At 36.2% G+C, this 26,415-nt stretch overlaps 1 protein-coding gene across 2 annotated transcripts in view; it reads left to right on the top strand.

Moving 5' to 3' along the window:
* RFX3 (regulatory factor X3) overlaps positions 1-26,415 on the top strand; it is a 300,103-nt gene that overhangs the window by 172,013 nt on the left and 101,675 nt on the right. For both annotated transcript variants that reach the window (XM_065907896.1, XM_065907898.1), the window contains exon 3: positions 11,132-11,229. In XM_065907896.1, coding sequence (XP_065763968.1) covers positions 11,132-11,229 — 98 coding nt within the window. The remainder of the gene's footprint in view (positions 1-11,131; positions 11,230-26,415) is intronic.

Consider the following 26,415-nt stretch of genomic DNA (forward strand, 5'->3'; position numbering starts at 1 on the left):
CAACAGCACAAGAGAACACTCTACACATAGACATCACCAGATGATTAATACTGAAATCTGATTATATTCTTTGCAGCTAAAGGTGGGGAAGCTCCATACAATCAGCAAAAAAAAAAAAAAGGGGGGGGGGGAGCTGACTGTGGTCATGAACTTGTTATTGCCAAATTCAGAATTAAATTGAAGAAAGTAGGAACCACTAGACCATTCAGGTATGACCCAAATCAAATTCCTTATGATTATACAGTGGAAGTGACAGATAGATTCAAGGGACTAGATCTGATAGAGTGCCTGATGAACTATGGATGGAGGATCCTGACATGGTACAGGAGGTAGTGATCAAGACCATCTTCAAGAAAATGTTATGCAAAAAAGGTAAATGGCTGTCTGAAGAGGCCTTACAAATAGCTCTGAAAAGAAGAGAAGGGAAAAGCAAAGGAGAAAAGGAAAGTTACACCCATTTGAATGCAGAGTTCCAAAGAATAACAAGCAGAGATAAGAAAGCATTCCTCAGTGATCAGTGCAAAGAAACAGAGGAAAACAATAGAATGGGAAAGACTAGAGATCTCTTCAAGAAAATTTGAGATACCAAGGGAACATTTCATGTAAAGATGGGCACAATAAAGGACAGAAATTGTATGGACCTAACAGAAGCAGAAGATATTAAGAAGAGGTGACAAGAATACACAGAAGAACTATACATAAAAGATCTTCACGACCCAGATAATCACGATGGTGTGATCACTCATGTAGGGCCAGACATCCTGGAATGTGAAGTCAAGTGGGCCTTAGGAAGCATCGCTATGAACAAAGCTAGTGGAGCTGATGGAATTCCAGTTGAACTATTTCAAATCATAAAAGATGATGCTGTGAAAGTGCTGCACTCAAAATGCCAGCAAGTTTGGAAAATGCAGTACTGGCCACAGGACTGGAAAAGGTCAGTTTTCATTCCAATCCCAAACTGAGGCAATGCCAAAGAATATTCAGGCTACCACACAATTGTACTCATCTCACATGCTAGTAAAGTAATGCTCAAAATTTTCCAAGCCAGGCTTCAACCATACATGAACCTTGAACTTCCAGATGTTTAAACTGGTTTTAGAAAAGGCAGAAGAACCAGAGATCAAATTGCCAACATCCACTGGATCATCAAAAAAGCTAGAGAGTTCCAGAAAAACATCTACTTCTGCTTTATTGACTATGCTAAAGCCTTTGACAGTGTGGATCACAACAAACTGTGGATAATTCCTAAACAGATGGGAATACCAGACCACCTGACCTGCCTCCTAAGAAATCTGTATGCAGGTCAGGCAGCAGCAGTTAGAACTTGACATGGAACAACAGACTGGTTCCAAATAGGAAAAGGAGTACGTCAAGGTTGTATGCTGTCACCCTGCTTATTTAACTTATATGCAAAGTACATCATGAGAAATGCTGGGCTGGATGAACCACAAGCTGGAATCAAGATTGCCAGGAAAAATGTCAATAACCTCAGATATGCAGATGATACCACCCTTATGTCAGATGCGAAGAGGAACTAAAAAGCCTCTTGATGAAAGTTGAAGAGGAAAGTGAACAAGTTGGCTTAAAACTCAACATTCAGAAAACTAAGATCATGTCATCTGATCCCATCATTTCATGACAAATAGATGGGGAAACAATGGCAGACTTTGGGTTGTCACTATATGTTGTATCTCCATTTATAAAATGGGGGCAAAAATGCCTACTGTTTAATTCATCTTAGAATATTTGTGAAGAACAAAGAAAATAATATTGCATGTCACTATTAATAATTTCAGTGCTAGTTTAACAATCATATATAACTAAGGAATTCTTCTCATTTAGGTTACAGTGCTTTGTCTGCTGACACTTAAGTTTAATAATTCATTCTGTTAATTTCGTGTACTCCACCCAAAGGGAATCAACATCTGTCCTATCTTGTAAATATACTTTATTACCATAGACACTGGGTGCACATATGAGTTTGCACCTATGCAATCTCACCATGGAATACATTCAAAATTCTTATTTTATTGGTGAGTCTCGAGTTGTGAAATGTATTTTGTGCAGAGTTAGATTTTCTGATGTGCTGCTTACATTTATTGATATTCTAAGTTTTTATAGATTCTATAGTAGATTGACTTTTTACTAGAAAGACTGGAGTAGCCTCCCATTCCAAAGTCTTCTTCTAATATGGCAGTGAGATTGGTATACTGAGCTCATTTGCCCCATCAGGTCACCAGAGTGTTATTTACTAAATTTCTTTCTCTAGAAATTATTACTTAGTTTAGTAGAATCTTATTGGTCTGTCTTGCTGGGCCCCAAGGGAAATAATGCTTAGTGTTTAATCATAACAGAAAATGTTCCTCACTTGTAGGAAGTATTTGTTCCTTTGTTCTTTTTGATTCACAAAAGTAGGTTTATGTATTTTATGAAATATCTATCCAATTTGTCATTGAGAAATCCTTATAAGCTAAATCTTCTCTTAGCCACATCCCTGCTCCCAGAAACACTTCAACTCTTGTCCTCGGGAACTTGCTTCACCTTTATCAGGTTACTTCTGTTCTGTGAAGCTAATTAGATATTTTGGGGAGATGGATGGTAAGCAGTTGGGGTGGTTTATTGAAATAATTCACTCTCCATTGATTCTCTCATTTTCATGTGATCAGAAGTATAAGAAAGTGAGCCAGGACCTTACTTACCACTGTATTACTAGCTTTCATATGATTCTATTTGAAGTCCAAGTATAACAATAATTTTCATAATAACTTTTAGTTGCCTATAACAATCATATACTTTTAGTAAATAGTTCCTATATATTTGTTTACCTCTAGTCCTATTGAAGAGGCAGGCTTCGTGATGTTTGTTGGATCTGAATGTGCTAGAAACATCATTTATTTACATAGAGTCTGCTATAAGTAAAATATATCCAAAAATCTGAGTGTTTCTGGAAAAAAAAAGTGCTACATAGTTTTTAAGTGAGAATCAACTAGCATAGGAAGAGTGAGTATCCTATTTAAATTTTTACAGTGTAAGTGAACAGATTCCATTTTCTGCATAAAATGAACTCTGTCATTTAAATAAACAATATCCTATTTTCCAACAGTTCATGTTCATCACGTTCTTTGAAGTGGAGGGCTACCAGTCTTAGAAGATAAAACAGGAATGTTATAGTTATCATTGAATATCCCAGGAAGAACTTGGTAAATTATTAGTAAAGATCTAGGGAAACTTCTTGTTCTCTGCAAACATAAGGAGAATTTTAAGTAATAATTTTTTAACCTGTTCTGTCACTTAACCATTCTTTTTGTTCACCATGATCTTGTGATCAAGACGTATAACCATCCGGTATCTGCAAATGAACTTTGAACATTCAAAATATTTCTGGGATTCTTTCTTGGCAAGATTTATTAAACACTTCTGTAATATATAATTTCATTTTAATTTTAACAAAGACTGAAAACAGTGGTTTTAGGTTTTTTATTTCTGTTCCCATAACCGTGCTTGTAAAGAAATTCCCCTTACAATCTTTTGTTGTTGTTGCATCTTTTTGAGGCAGTTCTAACGCTGTAGTCATTGAACTTTTTGACTATCTTTCCACAGTCCCTCAATTCCCTACAGTTTTTGTCATCCAGAATTATTGAGTTAGTTCTTTCTGTTTTCTCACAAGGTGGCTTTTCTAATTAACTCTCTGCTGCTACTCTGGATGTCTTCCTTCCCCTCTGCCCTTTTATTAATAGCTGTTCCAGTGTTGATCTTTTCCTTTCTGCTTCACTTTTGGTCAGCCACATAGCAGTCTCTAACATAGCTGTTCTAATATCCTCTGTTTTTAATCTTCTGAGAGCTCTTTCATATCTCTTGTGGGTTTATTAAAGTCATCTTAATGCAGTTTTTGACAGTTCTCAGTACTAAAGTTAGATGTTTGGTGCCAGCCACATGTGTAAGGAATGCTTTTATACAAGAAAGGCAATGAATATCTTGACATAATAAAGACATTTTTACAGAGACTAGTATTATTCTTAACTGCCTAATAAGCTTAACAATTATAAATGATTTCATTTACTATTGAAAAGGATTACTGTCTTGAAGTGTGATTCATTTTATTTTTCTTGAAGCACATCCAAAACAACATATTGTATAAATTTGTCCTCAAAATATACTAATTGATTCTGTTGAACCAGCACATTTTCTTATGGTATGTAGTTTGTTATGGTAGTCACTTCTTTTTATAAACAATAAGAATTATAAAAATGCAGTGAAATAAGCAAAGGCATTTGTCATACTACATTTGAGTAGTAATGAGGTGCTTCCGTTTAAGTATGTATTAGTAAGAGTATTAATTTGCTTAATTCATCTAGTGTATAAATGTATATACATTGTTACATGTATTTATATTTGGAGGATTTTTTTTTTCCCTCCAGTTGACAAAAAATGGATGAATTTCTTGTACAGAATCTTATGGTTTGACTTCATTCTGATATGGTTTGATCAACATTCTGATATGTATTATGTAGCCTTTTAAAAATTAACCCAAGGTCATTTTTATTAAATAAGCAATTAATTGTAGAAATTGTTGATTTATTTCTGTTAGTTCCATCTCTTTTCAATTCATATTTTTACCAATTTGTTGTTTATTAAAGTTCAAGTGGTGAAAATTATTTGTTCATCCTCTTTGGAAACGCTTCTGAGAATTTATCTTGGAAATAGAATAAAATTAAGAGAAAATTAATTTGCTGTAGAGTTTTTTAAATCATCTTCCTTTCCCCTGAGGACTTGGGTAGGGTAGGCAGTAAAATGTGACAGTTTATAGATTTCACAAAGATGGATGGAAAATACTGCTACTGGTAATAGTAATAACATGCTTACAGGATGCTAGTTTTCCTTTCTTTCAGCATTGCTGACCTGAACAGTCCCTGCACTGTGATTAGCAAATAAAATAGAAAATGAACTTACAAAAGATAGCAATTTAGTAAATGTTTGAACAGAAATTAATATTTAACAAAAAGATGGTATAAAATAATATTTGAACACATTTGAGATCACAGTTAATTAGGAAAAAGAAAATAGCATGCAACTTCCTTTTAAAATTTTACCTTTGGTCTTTAATGACACATTAAAGGGCATTAAAAGTAATCATATCAGTTCACTTTGGAATCATGAGCATTTCTTGGTGTTTTTTTAAAAATGAATACATGTTCGCATTTAGAAGATATTATAAACTGCACAAATAGTCCCTGGGCATTTCCTTTGCTAGGTACAGGTGTTATTTAATTATTGTGCAATATATATAGTATAAAGGTGTTGGGTTTTGGGAAATGTATCAGAATATACAGAATGGCCTACATGTGCATTTCCATCCTGTGACTGGATTTATAAGTCTCAATAGAGTTATTTTGTAGATATATCTCTCTTCCTAGACCTGAATAATTTTGAGATAGGAAAGGAGCATTTCTGCACCTCTCCAGTGACCTTTAACTAATGATAGAGCTCCTCTTTCCCCTCCCCAATATAGGAAAGACAGTCAAATAAACCTCAACTAAAAATTAAAACGACCTTAATTTTTCATTGGTGAAATGAAACATACAGACATAAGGTAGTTATTTTTCCTTTCTTCTTTCTTTTTCTGCTTTTTTACTCCTCTTTTACTTCCTTCACTGTCATTATATCTTGAAAAAATACTTTATCAAACTATAGGCAATTCCATTCCTCATCACTAATTTGTGTCAAGGCCTCTTCAGTCTAGTTTTTGATTAGTCTGGATAATAAGGAAAATTGTGTTACCTCCAATATATGCTATAATTTATTATTTTTAGTGTTTTTCTATTTCTGTTTAAGTAAATGGGTCTTCTATTTACTTCATCAGTTTCTTAACTTGGTAGATAATGCAAAGAATTATGCCCTATTTTTACACTGTACAGTTAAGTCTCAGTGTAATCAAGAGCCATATTTATGTATTGATGTGTTAGATGAGTTAGCCAGCATCTACTCAGAATTCTTTTCCAAGATTCATGACACTTTGAGTTTCATTTCTACTTCAATTATAGAATCTCATGATTTGAAGGAACTCTAGATGAACATTTATTGTACATATTTATGGCTAAAACCAAGTGGAATATAAAGATGAAAATTACACAGATGTAGAAGACAAGATTCTCATTTCAAAGTATTTAATAATGTCTCTCATTATTCAAAATCTATTATAATTATTGTATATGCCTATGACATGCTTTGTGTTTATATTTAGTAGTTTCGGATTCTCACAAAAATTCTTTTTGACAGAGTAGATATAGTTTTTCTTTACACACAAAGAAATTATTAGTTTAAAAAGCAAATTGACTCTCCGAATATATAAACAGCAAGTGTCAGCATAAAGACCTAAAATGAGTTCTCCTATTTCCAAATTAACTGAATTTGTAACCATTCCATATTGGCCTCCACAAAGGAAACTAGTTAACATTCAATTCTTTCAGTTTTTGCTTCATGTTATTTTGAAACTGCTCTTAGATGCAAAGACATATAGGATGTATTATTTATTCTTGATAATTTTTTGATTAAATTTCCATCTTTTTCTTTGGTAGTATTGGTTGTCTTGAAGTCTACTCTGATGTTAACTTAGGCATTCTTTCTTGTGATTGGTGTTTGCCAAAGGCTGTCTTTTTATATCCTTTTATTTTTAACCTGTCTTTGTATATTTAAAATGTGTTCTGGTGGAAAGTATATAGTTAGAGTTTACATTTTTACCCATTATGACAATCAAGATTTAAATTGAGTATAGTTTCTGTTGTGCTATTTTTGTCATACTTAACATTTTATTTCTACATATGTGATAGGCCCTATTATATACATATTGTTATTTTTACTTTGCACAGGCGGTTGTCTTTTACAGAAATTAAAAGATGAGAGAATAATCAAAAAGCCCCTTACCTACAAATTTACCATCTAGTGCTCCTCATTTCTTGTGTAACTCCCATTTTCCATCTGAAATTGTTTTTCTTTAGTCCAAAACTCTCTTTTGTGTTTCCCTTCACTGGAGATCTGCTAGAGCAGAATGAATGATCTTAGTTTTTGTCTAAGGATTTCTTCTTCATTTTTAAAGAATATTTTACTGGTTATGGGATTCTTGACTGAAGTTTTTCTCTCAGTGCATTAAATACATGCTATTTGATTATCTTAGGCTTGTATTTTTTGCCTGGGAAGTTTTCAGTCATTTTAATACCTGTTGCCTTGTGTACAATGTATCTGTTTTCTATCTGCTTAGGAATTTTTCTCCTTTAGCACTTTAATTAGAGTGCACTTTACTGTGGTTTTCATTTGTCTGTACATTGTCTTGTATATTAAGCTTCTTAGATCTGTGTTCATAGTTTTAATAAAATTGTAAGTTTATACCGCTCTTCCTTCAAATATATTTTCTGTTCTTACCCTTCTGGAACTATAGTTACTTTGTTTAGACTACTTGATATTTTTCCATTTTTCACTGATTCTCTGTTCTTTATTATTTCTTTTTTTCTGTTCTGCACATAGTTTTTATTGCTTGGTTTTCATCTTAACTTGTCTTTTCTTCTGCATTATGTAATCTCTCCATTCCATTGAGCAAATTTTTCATTTCAGATACTTTATTTTTCAACTCCATAAATTTGACTCAGTTCATTATAGCTTCTTTCTTTCTTACCATGTTTCCATTTTCCTTTGAATCTCAAGTCTATTTAGAATAGTTGTTTTAACGTCTCTCTGCCACTTCATATCTTTCATTTCTAGATTTATTTCTATTGATGATTTTCTTCCTCATTAGCGATCACATTTTCCTGCTTCTTCATATGTCATAATTTTTTTTTTTAATGCTAGACACTGTGATTCTTATGGCTTTATATGTCTGGATTTTGATATCTTCCTTTACAAGTGTTAAATTTAGTTCCATATAGGCAGTTACTTGTGGATATTATCAAAGCTTTTATTTTAGATTTATTAGAATGGACCTAAAGTAGTTTTTGAGACATAGGAGATGCAGGTTCAATCCCTAGGTCAAGAAGATCCCCTGGAGGAGGGCATGGCGACCCACTCCAGTTTTCTTCCCTGGAGAATCCCATGGACACAGAAGCCTGGTAGGCTATGGTCGATAGGGTTGCAAGAGTCAGACACGACTGAAGCAACTTGGCACGCATGCAAAGTAGTTTTATTCTAGACGTAGTTTAGTCCTTTTATCAATACTATGGCTCTGCCCTCTGGTGTTTCTACAGAATGTCCTAGCTGTTCAATAAGGTCATGACACTATGGGTGGTCAGAACTTGAACATCTCTCTGTCCCCTGCATATGTGCAGCTTAGTATTCGGCATCAAGGGGATCTCTATGAACATTTCTGGATCTGTTTCTCTACTTAACCTCCTTTCTGACACTGTCCTCAAGCTTCAGGTGAATCAGCCTTCCCCAAATTCAGTATCTCACCTCAGTGAGGTCACGATGCTCTGCTTGGCTTCTCCATTCCTGCCCTACATTCTGCATCCTGGTCTCCAAGATCATCACAGGGTTCACTGTGTTTCTTTTCCTTCTGTTAAGGAACAGAATTGCATGATGCCTTTTTGTCGAATGACTGAAAATATTGTTTTACACATTTTGTCCACTTTTCTACTTGTTTACAGGGGGAGGGCATTTCCAATAGTATTTACTCCATCGTGGCCAGAAATGAAAATCCTTTCATATATTGAGATATATATTTGATATAAAAATACAGATATGAATTCATAAAGGCTGTTGGTCATTTCTTCTCTCCCATCTCATTTAATGTCACTCAGCAAAGTAACCATTTTTAGAAATTTAGCGTGCATCCTTCTATCTTCCTTTATATATTTAAGCACATTTGTATGCACAGGTGCCCATATATGCAGATATATATGTAAATCAAGTTACATTGTAAGTCTCTGGAGAAGGAAGTGACAGGTCACTCCGGTGTTCTTGCCTGGAAAATCTCCTAGAGATAGGAGCCTGGTGGGCTACAGTTCATGGGGTTGCAAAGAGTTGGACACAACTGAGCGACTGAGCACGCATTGTTAAGTATTTTTCAGCAACGTTTTCACTTAGAATATGTCTTAGAGATCCTGCTATATATAGTATATATTAATCTTAATTTATTCTTTTATCATCAACCATATATTCTATAGAATGATCTTCTATATTTAATTGCTCCACTTTTGCAGTCATTAAGGCTTTTCCTTCTTATTCTTATAAGCTGTATTTTTAAAAATAATATTGTACAGCAACTCTTCATATGGTGAATATTTCTGCAGAAGAAATCACAAAGGTGTCAAATAGCTTGCCTGTTGGCAAATTGCTTTCCCAAGCAGTTTTTACATATTTATATTACAACTAAAACAGAAGACCCAGGGGGTTTAAAAAATGGTTGATTTCAGATCTAGGATAGATCTAAGAATTAAGAAAGATTACTGTGGTCATGAAAGCATTGCTGTGTGCGTGTGCTGTGCTTAGTCACTCAGTCGTGTCCAAATCTTTGCCACCTCATGGACTGTAGCCGGCCAGGCTTCTCTGTCCATGGGGATTCTGCAGGCAGGAATACTGGAGTGGTTTGCCATGCCCTCCTCTAGGGGATCTTCCCAACCCAGGGATCGAACCCAGGTCTCCCACATTGTGGATTCTTTACTGACGGAGCCACTAGGGAGGCCCCCATGAGGGCACTACCATTAGTCAAAGGTGGGACAATTGTAGGGGAAAAACGATTGCTGTGTTACATATATATATATATGTACAAAAGCTAAAAATCTTAAAGGGTACAAGCAAGATCAAACTGAAAGCAACACTGGTCACCTTGGGGAGGGAGCTCGGAATAAAATCATTATTCTGAGTACCAATAAATAGTGAAGTCATGCATTTATCCTGTTCTTCCTGTACAAATCTTAATTCAGAGTAATCAAATACTAATAAGAATTCTTTTACAGAATTCTATTCATAAATGAAGAGATAATAGCAGAATCAGATCACTACAAGTTTGAAGCCTTTTATTAATAAAAGTAATCGCTACAGAAAATGGTTTTAAGTGACTAGCGATAGCCTCAGATAAACATGGATAGGAAACACTGTAACCAGTGAAACCAGCTGACAACACCTGAAGCTCTTGATCAAAAATACTGCACAATGAAAGACAACCAGCTATTCAATGGCAGCTTATATGATGCAATGGTACACAGCTTTTTAAAAATTGAATCCCTGATCAGTCAGGGTCCCTGATCTAACTACTCATCTGTATGAAATATAGAAGATAGAGGAATTTATTACGTGACATCTCAGGGATGCTATTAGGCAAATTTAGCATTCTAGAAATTCTAGTAGATAACTGATCTAGTTTTTTCAGTCACGAATAACTAACAGTAAACTATAAAAAGGATGGGAAACTATTAGAGACTAAAAGAGAAAGAAAGGAAATATCAACCAAATGTAATGGGTAGACCTTGTTTGGATCTGATTTGAGCAAGTCAACTTTTAAGAAAACATTGGAATAATTAGAGACATTTGAACAATCATGGGGTTTTATATGATATTAAGGAACTGTTAATGTTTTATTTATGATGTTAGTATTGTATTCATGTTAACAGTAGCTCTTTTCTCTTAAGAAAAATTGAAATATTACCAGTGAAATGCTGTAAGTTCTACACTTTAAAATAAACCTCTGAGGGGCTGAAGAGAAAGATTGGGTGACAGTTATTTATGTTGGATGATGAGTACATGGGGTTTATTATAGTATTTTTTTCTACGTATAAGTATCTGAACTTTTCCACTGTGAATTTTTTAATTAAAAAATAAATGTAGCATTCACAAGCCAAGTTGAAGAGAATTTCATCAACCATCAAAATAAGTGGGGAGCTTTCAGAATTTTCACTCTAAGCACTTGAAGTGTGTATATACATACTTGCAATAACGTTACAGAATTTACTCAGCATAAATGCTACATTTGATTTGGACCTTTGGACCCAGCACATATTTATGCTGAAATTAGCATGAACCTAACAGTTTTCATTATGAAACTTTCTTGGGTTTATCAATACCCTGGAAAAATCTTTGCAGTCAATCTGACACTGCACCTTGGTTCTGTTACATGCGCCTGTCATCAGATCTGATGTTTGCTTTCCAGGTGCAGCAGGTGCAGACCGTGCAGCAGGTGCAGCATGTCTATCCAGCTCAGGTGCAGTACGTGGAAGGAAGCGACACTGTCTATACCAATGGAGCAATGTAAGTTTATATGGGGAAGTCGTCTTCATCCCCCCACTCAGAGAAGAGTAATGCACTTCCTGACACCTTCTGCTCATCCCAAGTTATTTCCTTGTTTTCACAATAATTTCTTTTTTTTTTTTAACCAGAATGCGATTATTGAACTTAAACTGATGTTTTGAGCCTTGTTTATGTTTGTTAAAAATATGTGCTCATTTTTCTTTGTAGAATATTTTAAAAATATTTTGAAATTTCTACACCAGTAGAATATTTTAAAATTTTACATTGATGTACCCATGAATGGTTTTCTCTAGGTTGAGAAAAACATAGCCCCTTGTTGGTGATTTCTGTATAATAATAATACCTTTTAAAATCTATGCTTCTTGTTTTTATCAATAAGATGAATTTTTGTGTGTCTTCTGTAAAGTAATATAAATCTACTGTATTAGTAGATTAGGAGGAGGTTATTTTTTTTTTTTTTGCATTTATTAAATGAGGTACTTACTACTCTGTAAAAGTACCAGATGCTCAATAAATCTTATTTTCCTGTCTGAACTTCCCTTTCATCCCCAACTCTCACTCCATCTCCTTTGCATCAACAATAATGTCAGTTTGTATATTTTTTTCATTAGAGTTTTTCAGCCACTGTGAGATTCAGGATGTTTTTATAAATAAAGGTACTAAGAACTGTTATAAGTTACCATGTTTGTTTTCATTTACCACAGGTTTTGTTTGCAATCTGTTAGATCTCCCAGTCTGAAATGAATTCAGATTCTCTTATTGACTCTTCTGCCCCAGGCTGCTGTGCCTTAGGTTGAGAATCTCTGCAGTCTTAATTCTTACTGCACCTACTGTTTCCTTGGGTGGTTTTATAGACCCCCATGACACCAACCTGTAAGCTCCATGAGGGGCAGGGATTTTTGGGTGGTTTTTGTTGTTGTTTCACTGCAATAAATCTAACAGCAGAAGTGTGTGTGGTATGTAGAAAGTGCATTTATTCTTATTATAGCTAAACATCTTAAAATCCTGGTTTAACTATCTATTAGTTTTATAATCATGGTCAAGGTACTCAACTATTCTGTGCTTCTATTATTCTTTCCTGGGAAATGGGAGGATAATAAAGTTACTGTTACTGGATTATTGTGAGGATTTAAGGCAGAGTATATGAAGCAGCTCGCACAGGACCCGGTTTACAACAGATGATACAAACCTGAAAGTTCTTCATTGACCTTGACTCATTGTCTCTTTTTTCGTATTGCTTTTGGTCACTGAATCTGCCTACATCACCACCGCCTTTAGAACTTATATTAGCTATAAAGTAAAATGTGTCTCTCTGTCTTGGTTTTCTCCCCCTTCCTATCTCCCTGGCTTCATCTTCTATCTGTTCTAGGAACAACCAGCTTTGTACCTGTTTCCCCTTTCATGCCTCTGTATTATTGGACACGTGGTTTGTTTCCTCTGCTGGAATATCATTCTCCACTTCTCTCTTCCATTCCCAAACCACTACACCAGTATAGCAATATCTTTGTAGGCTGACATGTCACATCCTCCTTTGTGTCATGAACCCTGGCTTTCCTCTGCGGGTAACTTATTTATCCCCTCTACAGTAAAAATAGCAGTGTACCCAGAGTCCTAGTTCCACCATGGTGTGACGAATCCTCATATATATTTATCATACTAAGAACTCTTCCTGAATCAGAATTGTTGTCATTTTGTTATTTTATTTACACCAGTTTAGGTGAAGGGCACATGATGAAGGATCAGCACATTTCTGTTACTCTGCTGAATCTGTAACACTTTATGTATATTAGACACACTGAGTATTCTTTACCTCTTTGTTGTATAAGGCCAGGACATTCTGGAGCCTACTTTTGGAATCTCTACCATAAATCTAAACTCTTACTGGCATTTAGACCAAAAAAAAAAAAATGAGGATGCCTGCCACTTGGTCCTTTATGCTATCAGGGAATATAAATGAGTTTCTATACACTGCTGGAGGTCACGCAGTTGTATTGTTGCTGCATCCTTGTCTGTAGTATATTTCCTTCCAGAACCTCAGAGTAAAGTCATTATGTTTTCTGCCTTTGTTTAAGCAAGTACCGTTTCCTACCTAGTTTGTTCTCCTAATTCAGAGACATCCTAGGTAATGCCTTAGCAGACCCCACTGGAGGGCTACGTTATCACTCTCTATTCCATAATGTTTTACCGTATGTTTTTTACTGCAACCAATCATCTAAGAAACCAAAAAAATATGACAGAGGTTTAAACAAATTAGGGCTTTTATTTTTGTCAAAAAAAATCCAGAGTCGGCATATTGTACAAGTAACTAGCACTATGTGCAAATATAAAATAAGCCTTATTGAAGAGATCTTACAAGCTGGCATACAGCAGATACCTCTAGTGAGACTGGACGATACCATGGAAATTGCTCCAGTAGAATACCTCTGACCTCACAGAATGCTCCATATTTCTAGGGGGCAGGGGTAGTGAATATTAACTGGTTATTTAGTAGAAAAAACATGGCTTTCTTATCTAGGGAGGAGTGGGTGCCTCTCAAGTTCAGGTCCCCTAGCCTGTTCTTCCATTAGGATTAACTCAGACCACCTGAGCCAGCTTAGTGCTAAACTACCAAAAGATGACAGGAAATGAGCATTTAGAAACATCCACAACCGTACTTCCTCTCAGTCTATTGCTGACATTAGCAGCTCAGGGATATCAGGGCAAAGATTTGCTGGTATGGTAGTAAATCTGCTTTGGTTACAGCCATCACAGCTGTATTCCAGACAACAAGAAGATGGAAAGACAACAAGAAGGTGGAAAAAGAGGATACATTGTATATGCGTACATACTTACATATAAATATGTGTGTACACACACACAGGCTTTCCAGAAACCCCTAGCTCCCTTTGTGCTTATATCTCATTGGCCATAACTCTGTAACAAAGTAATTAGCTGCAGAGGAATCTAGGAATGCAGGTTTGTAGCTTTTGTGTCTATATGGTAGATGACAGCAAAGGAAAAGGATAGTTGGAATGGGTGTTGAGAGGGTTAACTCTGTGGTGTCTATCATAGTCATTTATCATTGGCCCAGAGTAGAACAGGGTGATTGCTAGTGTGTGATTTTGTAAAAGATACACAGCCTGCTTCACTCTGTTCATTTATGAAATATGGAGATAGTTTATCCAAAGTGTTTTGTATAGCTTCTGAGAAATTGAAAACACTGACTAAACATTAGTTATTACTATACAATTTTGCTCTCTAGTTATTTTTTTTCTGAATTCTGCATATTGCCTTGTGCCTTTTAAAGCTATCCCACCACTGATATTAGGGTCTTCTATATGCATAAATATGAGATTGGTGAATTCATTCATTCACAAAACCTTAGAAAAACATCTCTAAAAGTTGACTCTTTAAAATTATAGGGCCCATCAAGTGCAGAAATAATTCAAAGTAAATATCTCGTGCCAACATGTATTTTCTGTGGCCCTCAAACTCAGTTAGTTAGATCATGGCTAATGAGGTCTAGGTCACAAGTTCGTTTGCCACAAAGTCCAATTAGCTTTGATCCAGTCTGTGTGGGCCCAGATTATATCCTCAGCTCCAGCTAATTATGTCACAGACGTGCACCCTTGGTCAGGATAAAGAAGATGCATCCTTAAAACCTTTCATTACAATTTCAATTTCAGTGCTTCTGACTAATGATTCTGTAGCATCATTTTCATTTTTACTAAAGAAACATTGTGTTGCCATGAATTACACTCAACATTTTAGTAGCTAGAGGACTATGAACATCTTTTTAAACTATAACAAGAAAAATTTTCAGCTTAGGCTATTTCAATCTTTCTGTAATTTTGCAGTGCTGACATTTAACTATGTACAGTTTTTGTCTCTAAAGTTCATTTTAGAGTCTTTCTAATCTTTATATTTGATGCACTTCCATGTGTGTTAGAAAAGAGTATTCCATATTCATTTTCACCACAGTGAATTAATAGTCAGCTAGTGTTTGATCCCTGACTCAGATCATATTGAGAGTCCGACTTCTGTGTGATAACAAATGCTTTTTGCTAGTTATTCTCCCAGAAGTTCGGGATGCTGATCTTTATCATGAACCTGCAAGCTTCCAGTACATGGCCTTGCAGCCTGTGCATGGTTAGTAAGTCCTGGTTCACTGTTGCTCCTGTCACCAGCAGCCTTGCCAAGTAGCCATAATGAACAGGGTTTCACTCAAGAGGTGATGATAGCCCTCACAGATATGTGTCATCACTATAAAGATGTGTAATCCTTATAATTTGATGATACTAAAGTGTTTACTTTTTTTCTCTGTGACTATGGACAATTACTGGTAGCATAGCAGGATTAATAATGGGAGTCAGTGAGTGAACATGTATTTCAGTTGAAACTGCTTTTCAGTACTGGGTGTTGAAGTAGAATAGCTTTTTACTCAAGGGAGAAGGTAATCTAATTCACTCTTGTTCCTATTTATCATTACTTCTGTATGAACACACATTTACGTATTTCCTGGCAATAGTTTTCCCAAGAATATTTTTTACTGGGCTGGTTCATAGTCTTGTCCATTGCTATAGATTCTTGCAATTTATGGTATCTAGTAATTTAGACTACTGTAATGAAACTAGCTGGGAAACATTGCATACCATGTAGAGAGAGCCCCATTCAGTTGAAATTTCTTGATGTAACTGAGAAATCAATTTTTTTAAGTGATGAATTTTTTTCTTTCCCATCTCCGTTTTTTTAATCTCACTTCCCCCACTTACTCTCCATCATGTTAGTCAAAGTAGAAGTAAAGACATCATACTCTATCTTGTCCAAATTAAGAAATATCTTTTGAAAACACTTTTAATTTTCTCATATCAACCGCTCTTTGAAGATTATCCCCTGGTTAGAGATGATGTTTTTAAATGTTTTTAAATGTTAAGGTTTTTATTGTGTGGGTTTCTATTGCAATATGAATTGACCGGTAGGAAGCATTCTCATAATCTTTAAATTATGGATTTATCAAACTCAACAGAGAATTTATCAAATGTGTTTCATAAAATGTTAGTTCTCTAAAAAAGTTCTGTGATGACACAAGCAGAAAAACACTACATGAACTTCTTTTGAGGACTCTAAATTTCTGTTTGTTTTTTAAAGGTTCTGAGAAATCCCCTAGGAAAGAAATGCAGTGTTGTAAAAACTGACCACAGAATTCTCTCAGCCGTTAAAAAGAATTCATTTGAATCAGTTCTAATGAGATGGATGAAACTGGAGCCCATTATACAGAGTGAAGTAAGCCAGAAAGATAAAGAACATTACAGCATACTAACACATATATATGGAATTTAGAAAGATGGTAACAATAATCATCTGAATCATATCTAATAACATGACACCGTATACTTTAGGAGGTGATACATTAATGATATATTGACAATTAGTAGATTTATTCAAAAGGTACAAGCTTGTGTATTGGACTCACCTTTTTAGAAAATAATATAGTTAGGGTATTTTCTGAAGCCATCCAGTTATCCTTTCCATATACTCTTTAATTGATTAATTGTTGTTTAGTCACTGTCATGTCTTACTCTTTGTGACCCCATAGACTGCAGCACACCAGGCTCCCCTGTCTTTCACTATCTCTCAGAGTTTGAGTCGCTGATGCTGTCTAACCATCTCTTCCTCTGCTGCCCCCTTCTCCTTTTGCCCTCATTCTTCCCCAGCATCAGGGTCTTTTCCAAGGAGCTGGCTCTTTGCATCAGGTGGCCAAAGTATTGGAGCTTCAGCATCAGTCCCTTCAATGAATATTCAGGATTGATTTCCTTTAGAATTGACTGGTTTGATTTCTTTGCTGTCCAAGGAATTCTCAAGTCTTCTCTAGCACCACAGCACAAAAGCATCAATTCTTCATGCTTAGCCTTCTTTATGGTCCAACTCTCACATCTGTACATGACTACTGGAAAAACCATAGCTTTGACTACACAGACCTTTGTTGGCAAAGTGATGCCTTTGCTTTTTAATACGCTGTCTAGGTTTGTCATAGCTTTCCTTCCAAGTAGCCAGTGCCTATTAATTCCATGGCTGCAGTCACCATCCACAGTGATTTTGGAGCCCAAGAAAATAAAACGTGTCACTGTTTCCGCCTTTTCCCCATCTTTTTTCCATGAAGTAGTTGGCCTGGATGCCATGATCTTTGTTTTTTGAATGTTGAATTTTAAGCCAGCTTTTTCATTCTCCTTTTTCACTTTCATCAAGAGGCTCTTTAGTTACTCTTCACCTTCTGCCATTAGGGTAGTATGATCTGCATATCTGAGGTTACTGTTATTTCTCCCAGCAATCTTGATTCTAGTTTGAGCTTCATCCAGCCCAGCGTTTCACATGATGTGCTCTGCATATAAGTTAAATAAGCAGGGTGACAATATACAGCCTTGATGTACTCCTTTCCCGATTTTGAACCAGTCAGTTGTCCCATTTCCAGTTCTAATTGTTGCTTCTTGATTAATAAAGAACCTTACAAAGGATATTCTTCAAGTTCATATTTTCTCTTTCAGTGGAATAGTCTCAGGATTTTCAGGTAAAATTATGCATTCTTATTATCATTTAAATGCTCTCTGCTTAGAAGATATAGTTGTATGGTGTTTCTATAATTGAGATGGAGAGGCTGCTTTCTTTCTTTATGCTGTTTTCTGCCTTCAGTATGGCTTGGGGCATTCAAGAAATAATCTGTTTCAAGACTCAAAAATACTTTGCATGCTAGCCAACCAGAGATTATGTACCACATGAGTGCAACTTGTTGAAGATTCCACATAATGTAGCTACTTCCATGTAAGGCTTTGGTGACTTTCACAAAAACTTCACAATGTAAAAACTATTTAAGGCAGAGTTCTTGGTTTCAAGCAGCAAAAACTAAGTCTGGCTTATTTAAGCAAAGCAAATAATTTATTGAAAGATATTTGTGACTCAGAATTTTCAGGAAGTCTGAAGAAACAAGCTGAAAAAAAAAATAGGTACAAGCGTTGTTAAACAGTAGCCAGACCAAAGACAAAACCACACGCCAGGAGTTGTCCAGTCAGAACACCGCAGGACCACAACCCTCTCAAACACTGTTGGCCACTGCTGACACCGGATTCCAATCAGAACTGTGCAACCTGTGTGGCTGACTTGATGAGGATTCCATGAAATCACGTACCTCTGTCCTTAGCCACAGTTCTCCCCATTCTCATATTCTCCTAGCTCCCAAACTTTTTGAAAATATTTAAAACTTATTCATTCTGACTGCCTATAGTGATTTCTTCAGTTTCTCCAATCAGACATATACTCCATCACTACATGGAAACACCTCGCAATATGATCACCTCCTATTATTATATCTAATGAACATGTTTCAGAATCTTGTTCTGACTAGAGCAGTGTGCTCTGATTGCCGCTCCCTTTTCTCATGGTCTCCTGTTACCTCTCTGACCTCAGGCCATTCTTTAGGTTGTTTCTCTCCCTGTAACATTCCCTTGCCTCCTTGAACTCCTATCCCAGCTTAAAATAACATCCAAACTTCATTCTGTGGTCCATAATGATGTCTTTCAAGCTTTTTAAAAAACCATCTCCAGTGAGAAAACTAGATGTGCAATTTTTTACTCAGCTAAATATACATAGGCACACACACATGCTGTATATGCATATGACAGAAAAAAAGCTTCTCAAAATAATAATTCTCCTCCTAGGTATAATATGTTCTGATCTTGTCTAGTCTCTCTCTTTTTTAATGCTAGTGTGACCCATTAAATTGTGGAACATGACCCACGAAAAAATTTGTTTACACTACTTATATGTTTAATTTTCACCTACTTTTTAAGCCTCACTTTTTTTCTAGTGTCCTTCTCATTCATTTTAAACAACCATTCTAGACTTCTAGTTTATTCCTGAATACCAGGATCTTCCTTGTGTCATGGCTTTGGTACATGCTACACTATCTTCTTGATATATCTTTCTTCCTGTTTTTCATAGAACTGACTTCTTTTCATCCTCTAGTTTCAACCTAACTGTCTTCTTGGAAAGTAACGGCACTTGATTACTTGATCTAATATGTGCCTTTCCATTTATTATACTTTAATATGCTATTTTTCTCTTCTATAGATTTAACAAAATACCTAATGAACATATTTCCTTTCTTATTTTTGACCACCTACTTCTTATGTTACGTAACCTTTACATGAATAGAGGTCATATTCATTTTTCCCCAGGTGCCGTAAATATTTATTAAAAGAATAGGTACAGAGCAGCCTGAAAGCAATAAAAACATTGTACCAATGTAAGATGTTTTAATGATCAACATTAGTACATTTTATCTTCATAATGAATTTTATGGTATGAAATTTGTAAGATATTTTATTATCTCAATTTGAAATTTTTCATACCATTATTTTATTTTGTAGTTGACTAGCTTATTGGTGAGAGGATATTCGAAACCTAGGTAAAATAGAAATGCATAATTTAGAGATATTATATATCTGGACTTATGGATAGACACCTGAAAATAAAGAAAACAGAAAAATTGGTTATAACTAAAATAAATTGACATAATCATTGTAGTGAATAAGCAAGGAGTCATTCAGGGTCATGCTTAGCCAAGGTATATGCTGAGGCCTGATGGGATGCAACAGCACTAATTTACTGAATTCAATGGATCAGAGTCCTGACATTTACACAGAACCTGATAATACCTTCAGCTAGGAAGAACCTTCTGTCAGCAAGTATGGGCATATCTGTGTGTTTACATTCATTACAGGATACATATGCAGAACAATGGAAAGACTCTTCTTCTGCTATAGAATAATATGACATAGTATTTTCATAACAGTCTGTGGCAATCAGTAAAGAACAAACAGGCATGTTTCAAACGTGCACAGAATTGCTTGGGAATTTAGTTGTTTCAGGAGTGTATAGTCGGAAATAGTTAGCTGCTTTCAATCTGATATGCCAAAAATTGAGTAATTTTCTCAAACATATGTTTTGGAGATTTCTGGGGGACATAGTGTGCAAGCAATAACGCTTGTGTATTCATTATAGCAGTATGAAAGACAGCTGATCTTAGGTATCAGAATTAGAATAATTATTTCTAGTTCCTAAGAAAGAACTGTTTGTTTTTGTTGTTGGCACTTTTTTTTTTTTAAACAAAATGTCTTCAGAATTTATCCAGGAGCTTAGAGCATTTAGAACTGAAAAGATATTAAGGAATTAGTTTCTGCCTGACTCTGGCTCTGGCTCCAGAAAAGCCTCCAGCAAATGACTTAGTACTTACCCTCTTGCTCTTGAAGAGCATTGGCTGAGGACATTGAGGCCTGCCTCTGTTACCCAGTCCAGTGTTGAAAAGTCTCCTCTCTTCCACATTGCGAGTGTTTAAGTGCCAGAGACAAATTCAGCAACAATTTGTGACACTTCATTTACTAATATAATTGTGCCTTTTTCCCCTGGAAGTTACCAATCTTTACCCCTGTGTGTGCTTACACAAGCTTTCTCCTCAGTCCCATGGGTCATGATTGAGTAATGAACATAATTTATGGATTAGATATACTCTTTAGTGACTTTCACTCTTCTCCTGTTCTTGCTCATTTTTTAGCTAATGAATCATCTCCAGCTAGGGGGAAGTATGAAAATCAAAGCTCTTTGCTGCCATATTTTTATGCTGACTTGAGGGCTATAGAGATTTTCTACATATCTGTGATGCATTTATTTGTATTACTATTGTTCACTGAGGACTAATTATATAAAGGAGTCATGCCCAGAAGATGGCGTGAGTTAAATCCCTTGGAATGATGCTCTTATAATAGAACTGCAACTTCCACAATCACAGAACTTCCAAAGTCTTAGTGTGCAATGGTAAATATCCTCCAAAATAGTCTGACCTTTTCCAGCTCTTTTTCTTTACCATTGCAAGTACATCTTCTGCAGATCCCATTCTGAGTAATATAGGAGAGTAGTGGGGTGCTGATAAACAGTTAGCAAAGTATAGTTGTAGTTCACTGGCTCCGTCGTGTCTGACTCTTTGTGACCCCATGGACTGAAGCACGCCAGGCTTCCCTGTCCTTCACCATCTCCTGGAGCTTGCTCAAACTCATGTCCATTGAGTCAGTGATGTCAGTGATGTCATCCAACCGTCTTGTCCTCTGTTGTCCCCTTCTCCTCCTGCCTTCAATCTTTCCTAGCATCAGGTCTTTTCTAGTGAGTTGGCTGTTTGCATCAGGTGGCCAAAGTATTGGAGCTTCAGCATCAGTCCTTCCAATAATATTCAGGGTTGATTTCATTTAGGATTGACTGGTTTGATCTCCTTGCCCTCCAAGGGACTCTTAAGAGTCTTCTCCAACACCACAGTTCAAAAGCATGAATTCGTCGACACACAGCCTTCTTTATGGGTCAGCTCTCACATCCATATGTGACTACTGGAAAAACCATAGCTTTGACTATATGGATCTTTGTTGGCAAGGTAATGTCTTTGCTTTTAATATGCTGTCTATTTTTGTCATAGCTTTTCCTCCAAGGAGCAAGCGTCTTTTAATTTCATGGCTGCAGTCACCATCTGTAGTGATTTTGGAGCCCAAGAAAATAAAGTCTATCACAGTTTCCATTGTTTCCCCATCTATTTGCCATGAAGTGTTGGGACCAGATGCCATGATCTTAGTATTTTGAATGCTGAGTTGTAACCCAGCTTTTTCACTCTTTTCGTTCACCTTCATCAAGAGGCTCTTTAGTTCCTCTTCACTTTCTGCCATTAGGGTGGTGTCATCTGCAACTCTGAGGTTATTGATATTTCTCCTGGCAATCTTGATTCCAGCTTGTGCTTCTTCCAGCCCAGCATTTCTTATGATGTACTCTGCATATAAGTTAAATAAGCAGGGTGAAAACATACAGCCTTGATGTACTCCTTTCCCAATTGTGAAGCAGTCAGTTGTTCCATGTCCAGTTCTAACTGTTGCTTTTTGACCTGCATACAGATTTCTCAGGAGGCAGGTAAGGTGGTATGGTATTCCCATCTCTTTCAGAATTTTCCACAGTTTGTTGTGATCCACACAGTGAAAGACTTAGGGTAGTCAATGAAGTAGAGTTGATGTTTTTCTGGAATTCTCTTGCTTTTTCTATGATCCAATAGATGTTGGCAATTTGATCTCTGATTTTTCTGCCTTTTCTAAATCCAGCTTGAACATCTGGAAGTTCTCAGTTTATGTTCTGTCGAAGTCTCACTTGAAGAATTTTGTGCATTAATTTGCTAGTGTGTGAGATGAGTGCAATTGTGCAGTAGTTTGAACATTCTTTGGCATTACCTTTCTTTTGGATTGGAATGAAAACTAACCTTTTTCAGTCCTGTGGCCACTGCTGATATTTCCAAATTTGCTGGCATATTGAGTGCAGCACTTTAACAGCATAATCTTTTAGCTAAAAATATACGAAACTCTTAAATAGCAATAGAAAGTTTGTATGTTACCTGTACCACCTTTTGAGACTGTTCCACAGTATAGTCATTGATAACTATCATTGACATATTTAAAAGTTAAAATTCTTTTAATGTGATGAAATGTTTGAGAGAATTGGTTAAGTGCATATTCCAAATCCAGTTTTTTACCAGCTATGTGCTTTGGATAAAGCTGTTTAATCTATCTAGACTTCCAAGTATTCTCCTTGTCTTTGCAAATAGAAATAACAGTACCTATCTCATAAAGTTGTAATAAAGGTTAAGTGAGTTAATACCTGAAAAGCACATAAGATCATGCCTGTTGCATAGTAAATAGTAAATATTAGCTATTAATAGCTATTATTGTATGATTTATTTGTAAAATCAACTTACTACTGGAAAGCATTCTTAAGCGTTTTGTTCAGACTGTGAAAAGAAAAGTTGGCACAGTTTCCTGCATCTGTCATAGTGTTTGTTTCTCTGTATCTATTTGTACATCTTACTTGATTATGCTTAAATACCAATATCAGATTGTGTTAAGTGCAGCTAAATAGGCTCACTGTCATATTTAGGGGATATAAGATGAACTCATTTTTCTTTTTATCCAAATTTAAAATCAACATGGCTATTTTATTAAAATAAGTATATACTGAAAGAAATACATAAATGAGATTTCCAGTTGGAAACTATAGCAGTACTGAGAAGAAATGTGTATTTTAAATGATACTTTTCTATGTGTAAAAAAAAAAAATTTTCTATGGAGTTGTTTCTGTCATCATCCCAAACTAAAATTTATACCTGGATCTGTGATGGTTCTTTCTGGGAAGCAGTAACTTTACCCAGTGTTGAATACTTTTGGAGCACTCTTATTATTTTACTGAAATTTGCATTAGAAATTACAATATAAATATAATTTGTAATGGGTTAAATGACCTATTTTAAATAATACAGAAAAATCTTGAAATAGTTTAACCCAATTTCTCATGCTTTAGCAAAACAGCAAAAAAAAAGAATGTTTTAGAAATTTATGAAAGTGACCATTATGCCAAATATACTTTTAAATAGAGTCATATTTTATTTGTTGATTAGTGAGTCCCCTATGTAGCAATAGTTATGTTAAATGTTGAGGGTACAGATGGGAATAAAACATAATTTCACGGGAGTATGAAGAATTCAGGAAATTATCAGTGTATTGAGAGTTATATTTCAGGTATGTGCAGGAAAGTATAGAGAGCAAAACATAACAGCCCTTTAAGGAGTGGCCACAGAATACAAGGGGTGCAGAGGAGTAATTCTGAGATAAGGCGATGCTTGAACTGGGAGTTTAAGGGTGGTTTTGGCAAAGGAAGAGAGTTGAAGACATGTAAAGGCCTTCCAGACAGGGGAAACCCTACACAAGAGAGCAGGGAGGCAAGAGAAGATAGTGCTTTACAGGAGATCAGCAACAAGGTCAGTGTGGTGTGAGCAAAGAAATCATTTCAAGACATGGCTGGTACCAAATCCCGAGATTGTGCCGGCATCGGCCCTGAGAAGACAGGTCAAGGGTTGTGGTTTTCTTCCCAAGGCAAGAGAGAATCACAGAAAGGTTTTTAAGAGAAGCTTAATTTTCATATTTTCCTTTTAGAAATATTCCCCTGGCATCAGAGTTGAAGATAGATTGGAAGAGAACCAAATAGAGGAAGGAAAACTAGTTAGAAGGCAGTTTTAATGGTGAATATTATGAGTTAAAGGACCCCTGATAGCTCAGTTGGTAAAGAATCCGCCTGCAATGCAGGACACCCTGGTTGGATTTCTGGGTCGGGACGATCCGCTGGAGAAGGGATAGGCTACCCACTCCAGTATTCCTGGGCTTCCCCTGAGGCTCAGCTGATAAAGAACGGCCTGCAATGCGGGAGACCTGGGTTCAATCCCTGGGTTGGGAAGATCCCCTGGAGAAGGGAAAGGCTACCACTCCAGTATTCTGGCCAGGAGAATTCCATGGGGTCACAAAGAATCGTACATGATCGAGAGACTTTCACTTCAGTTTACTCATTCATTATGAGTTAAGGCAGTGAGTACAAGAATGGAAAGGAGATTGGAGAATTGTTTCTGAGGTAAAGTGAGTGGGACTGATGTCAATCTGAGCAAGAAAAGTATGCGTTCACTCAATCACATCCGCCTCTTTACAACCCCATAGACTGCAGTCTGCCAGACTCCTCAGTCCATAGATTTTTTTTTTTTAAGCAAAAATACTGGAGTGGGTTGTCATTTCCTCCTCCAGGGAGTTTTCCAGACCCAGGGATCGAACCTGCATCTCCTCGCCTCCTACAGTGACAGGCAGATTCTTTTACCACTGAGCAAACTAGGAAATCCTGAGCAAGAAGGGTTAGCAATAATTTCCAAAGCTGAGTGTTGTGGTACTGCCCTCTGCTGAGAGGGGGGAATATAGGAAAAAGAGCAGGAGAGAAAAGAATTCCCTTTTAGGTATACCTTCACTTTTACATAGGAGACCTCCCAAATATCAGGGGTTCCCTAGCAGAGATACTTAAGTGACTCTCAGAAATCTAGATTTGAAACTCTTAAAGTATAACCTAGTGTGCTGCAGTCAGTGGGGTCGCAAAGATTCAGACACAACTTAGAAACTGAACAACAACCACCAAAGTAAAACTAGAAAGTGAAGAAAGTGGAGGTATAAACTTATTAGCATGAATATGGTCATGTAGTATATGATCAAAGTGTATGGTCTGAATAAAAGTGAGAAAAGATAAGAGCTAAAATTGGAGACCTCAGAAATTACTATTTAATGTGCTGAAAAAATTGAGCCTCCAAAAGGTTCTTGAAACACTATGGTTAAAAAAATTAAAAGGTGAAAGAGAAATGCCATAGAAACTAATGAACAAGAAAGATTAAAACAGAAAGACCTTGCATATATGTAGAAATGTCCACAGACATCTACACCAAATTGTCGGTACTGGCTCACTCTGAGATGTAGTGTTGAAGAGAATGACCAAAAACACTGGGAATTTTAACTTGATGTTTGAATTTTTAAAAAGAAAAGTATTTTACACCTTCCTACTGTTTTTGAAACTTCTTGAGAGCCTGCACTAATTGCAAAATCAAAACAAAAGTCATGTTAAAATGTACAACATAGTCAATTAAAAGTTAAAAATAAATCCATCAAACAAGCTGCTTAATCAGAACAGGGCAAGGAGGGAAAGGATACCAGGGCACAGTCAACAACACTGTACTGCAGATAAGTCAGGAAAGATGAGGGCGGACAGCAGCCTTTTAGCTTGGTATTTAGACGAGGTCACAAGTGACCTTATTAAAAGCATTTTCAATGAAAGGCTAAGGGCAGAAGCTGGACTGTTGTTGTTGGGAAGCAGAAAATGAGGACGTGAGGTGGCATAGTCATCTCACTGAGGAGAAGCTTGAGTGTAAAGAAGAAGAAAGAGTGAGGGATTTAGGGCGCATGCTTTGCTCAAGATCCTGCCTAGTGGTTAGACAGAGATTCACCAAGCTACCTTAGTCATGGGGGTTTCCTGCAGGTTACCAGCAGTGTGCAGTAGCTTGGAGAGCTGACTTGTCAACCCCTGTCATTCCAGATCCCAGCTCTCCTAAAACTGGGATTTGCAGGAAGTTTTATAAGAAATTTAAGAAGTCACACAGCAGGATTTTTTGAAGGGACGAGACCTGAGTTTGTTTATACACTTGAGGTAGGCCCCAATAGTGGCAAAATCTCTATACTGTGCAGAAAAGTGCTGAGGTACTTATAAATAAATGTACCTTTAATTTGG

Source organism: Muntiacus reevesi, chromosome 17 (genome assembly GCF_963930625.1).
Source record: "Muntiacus reevesi chromosome 17, mMunRee1.1, whole genome shotgun sequence".
Lineage (NCBI taxonomy): Eukaryota > Metazoa > Chordata > Mammalia > Artiodactyla > Cervidae > Muntiacus > Muntiacus reevesi.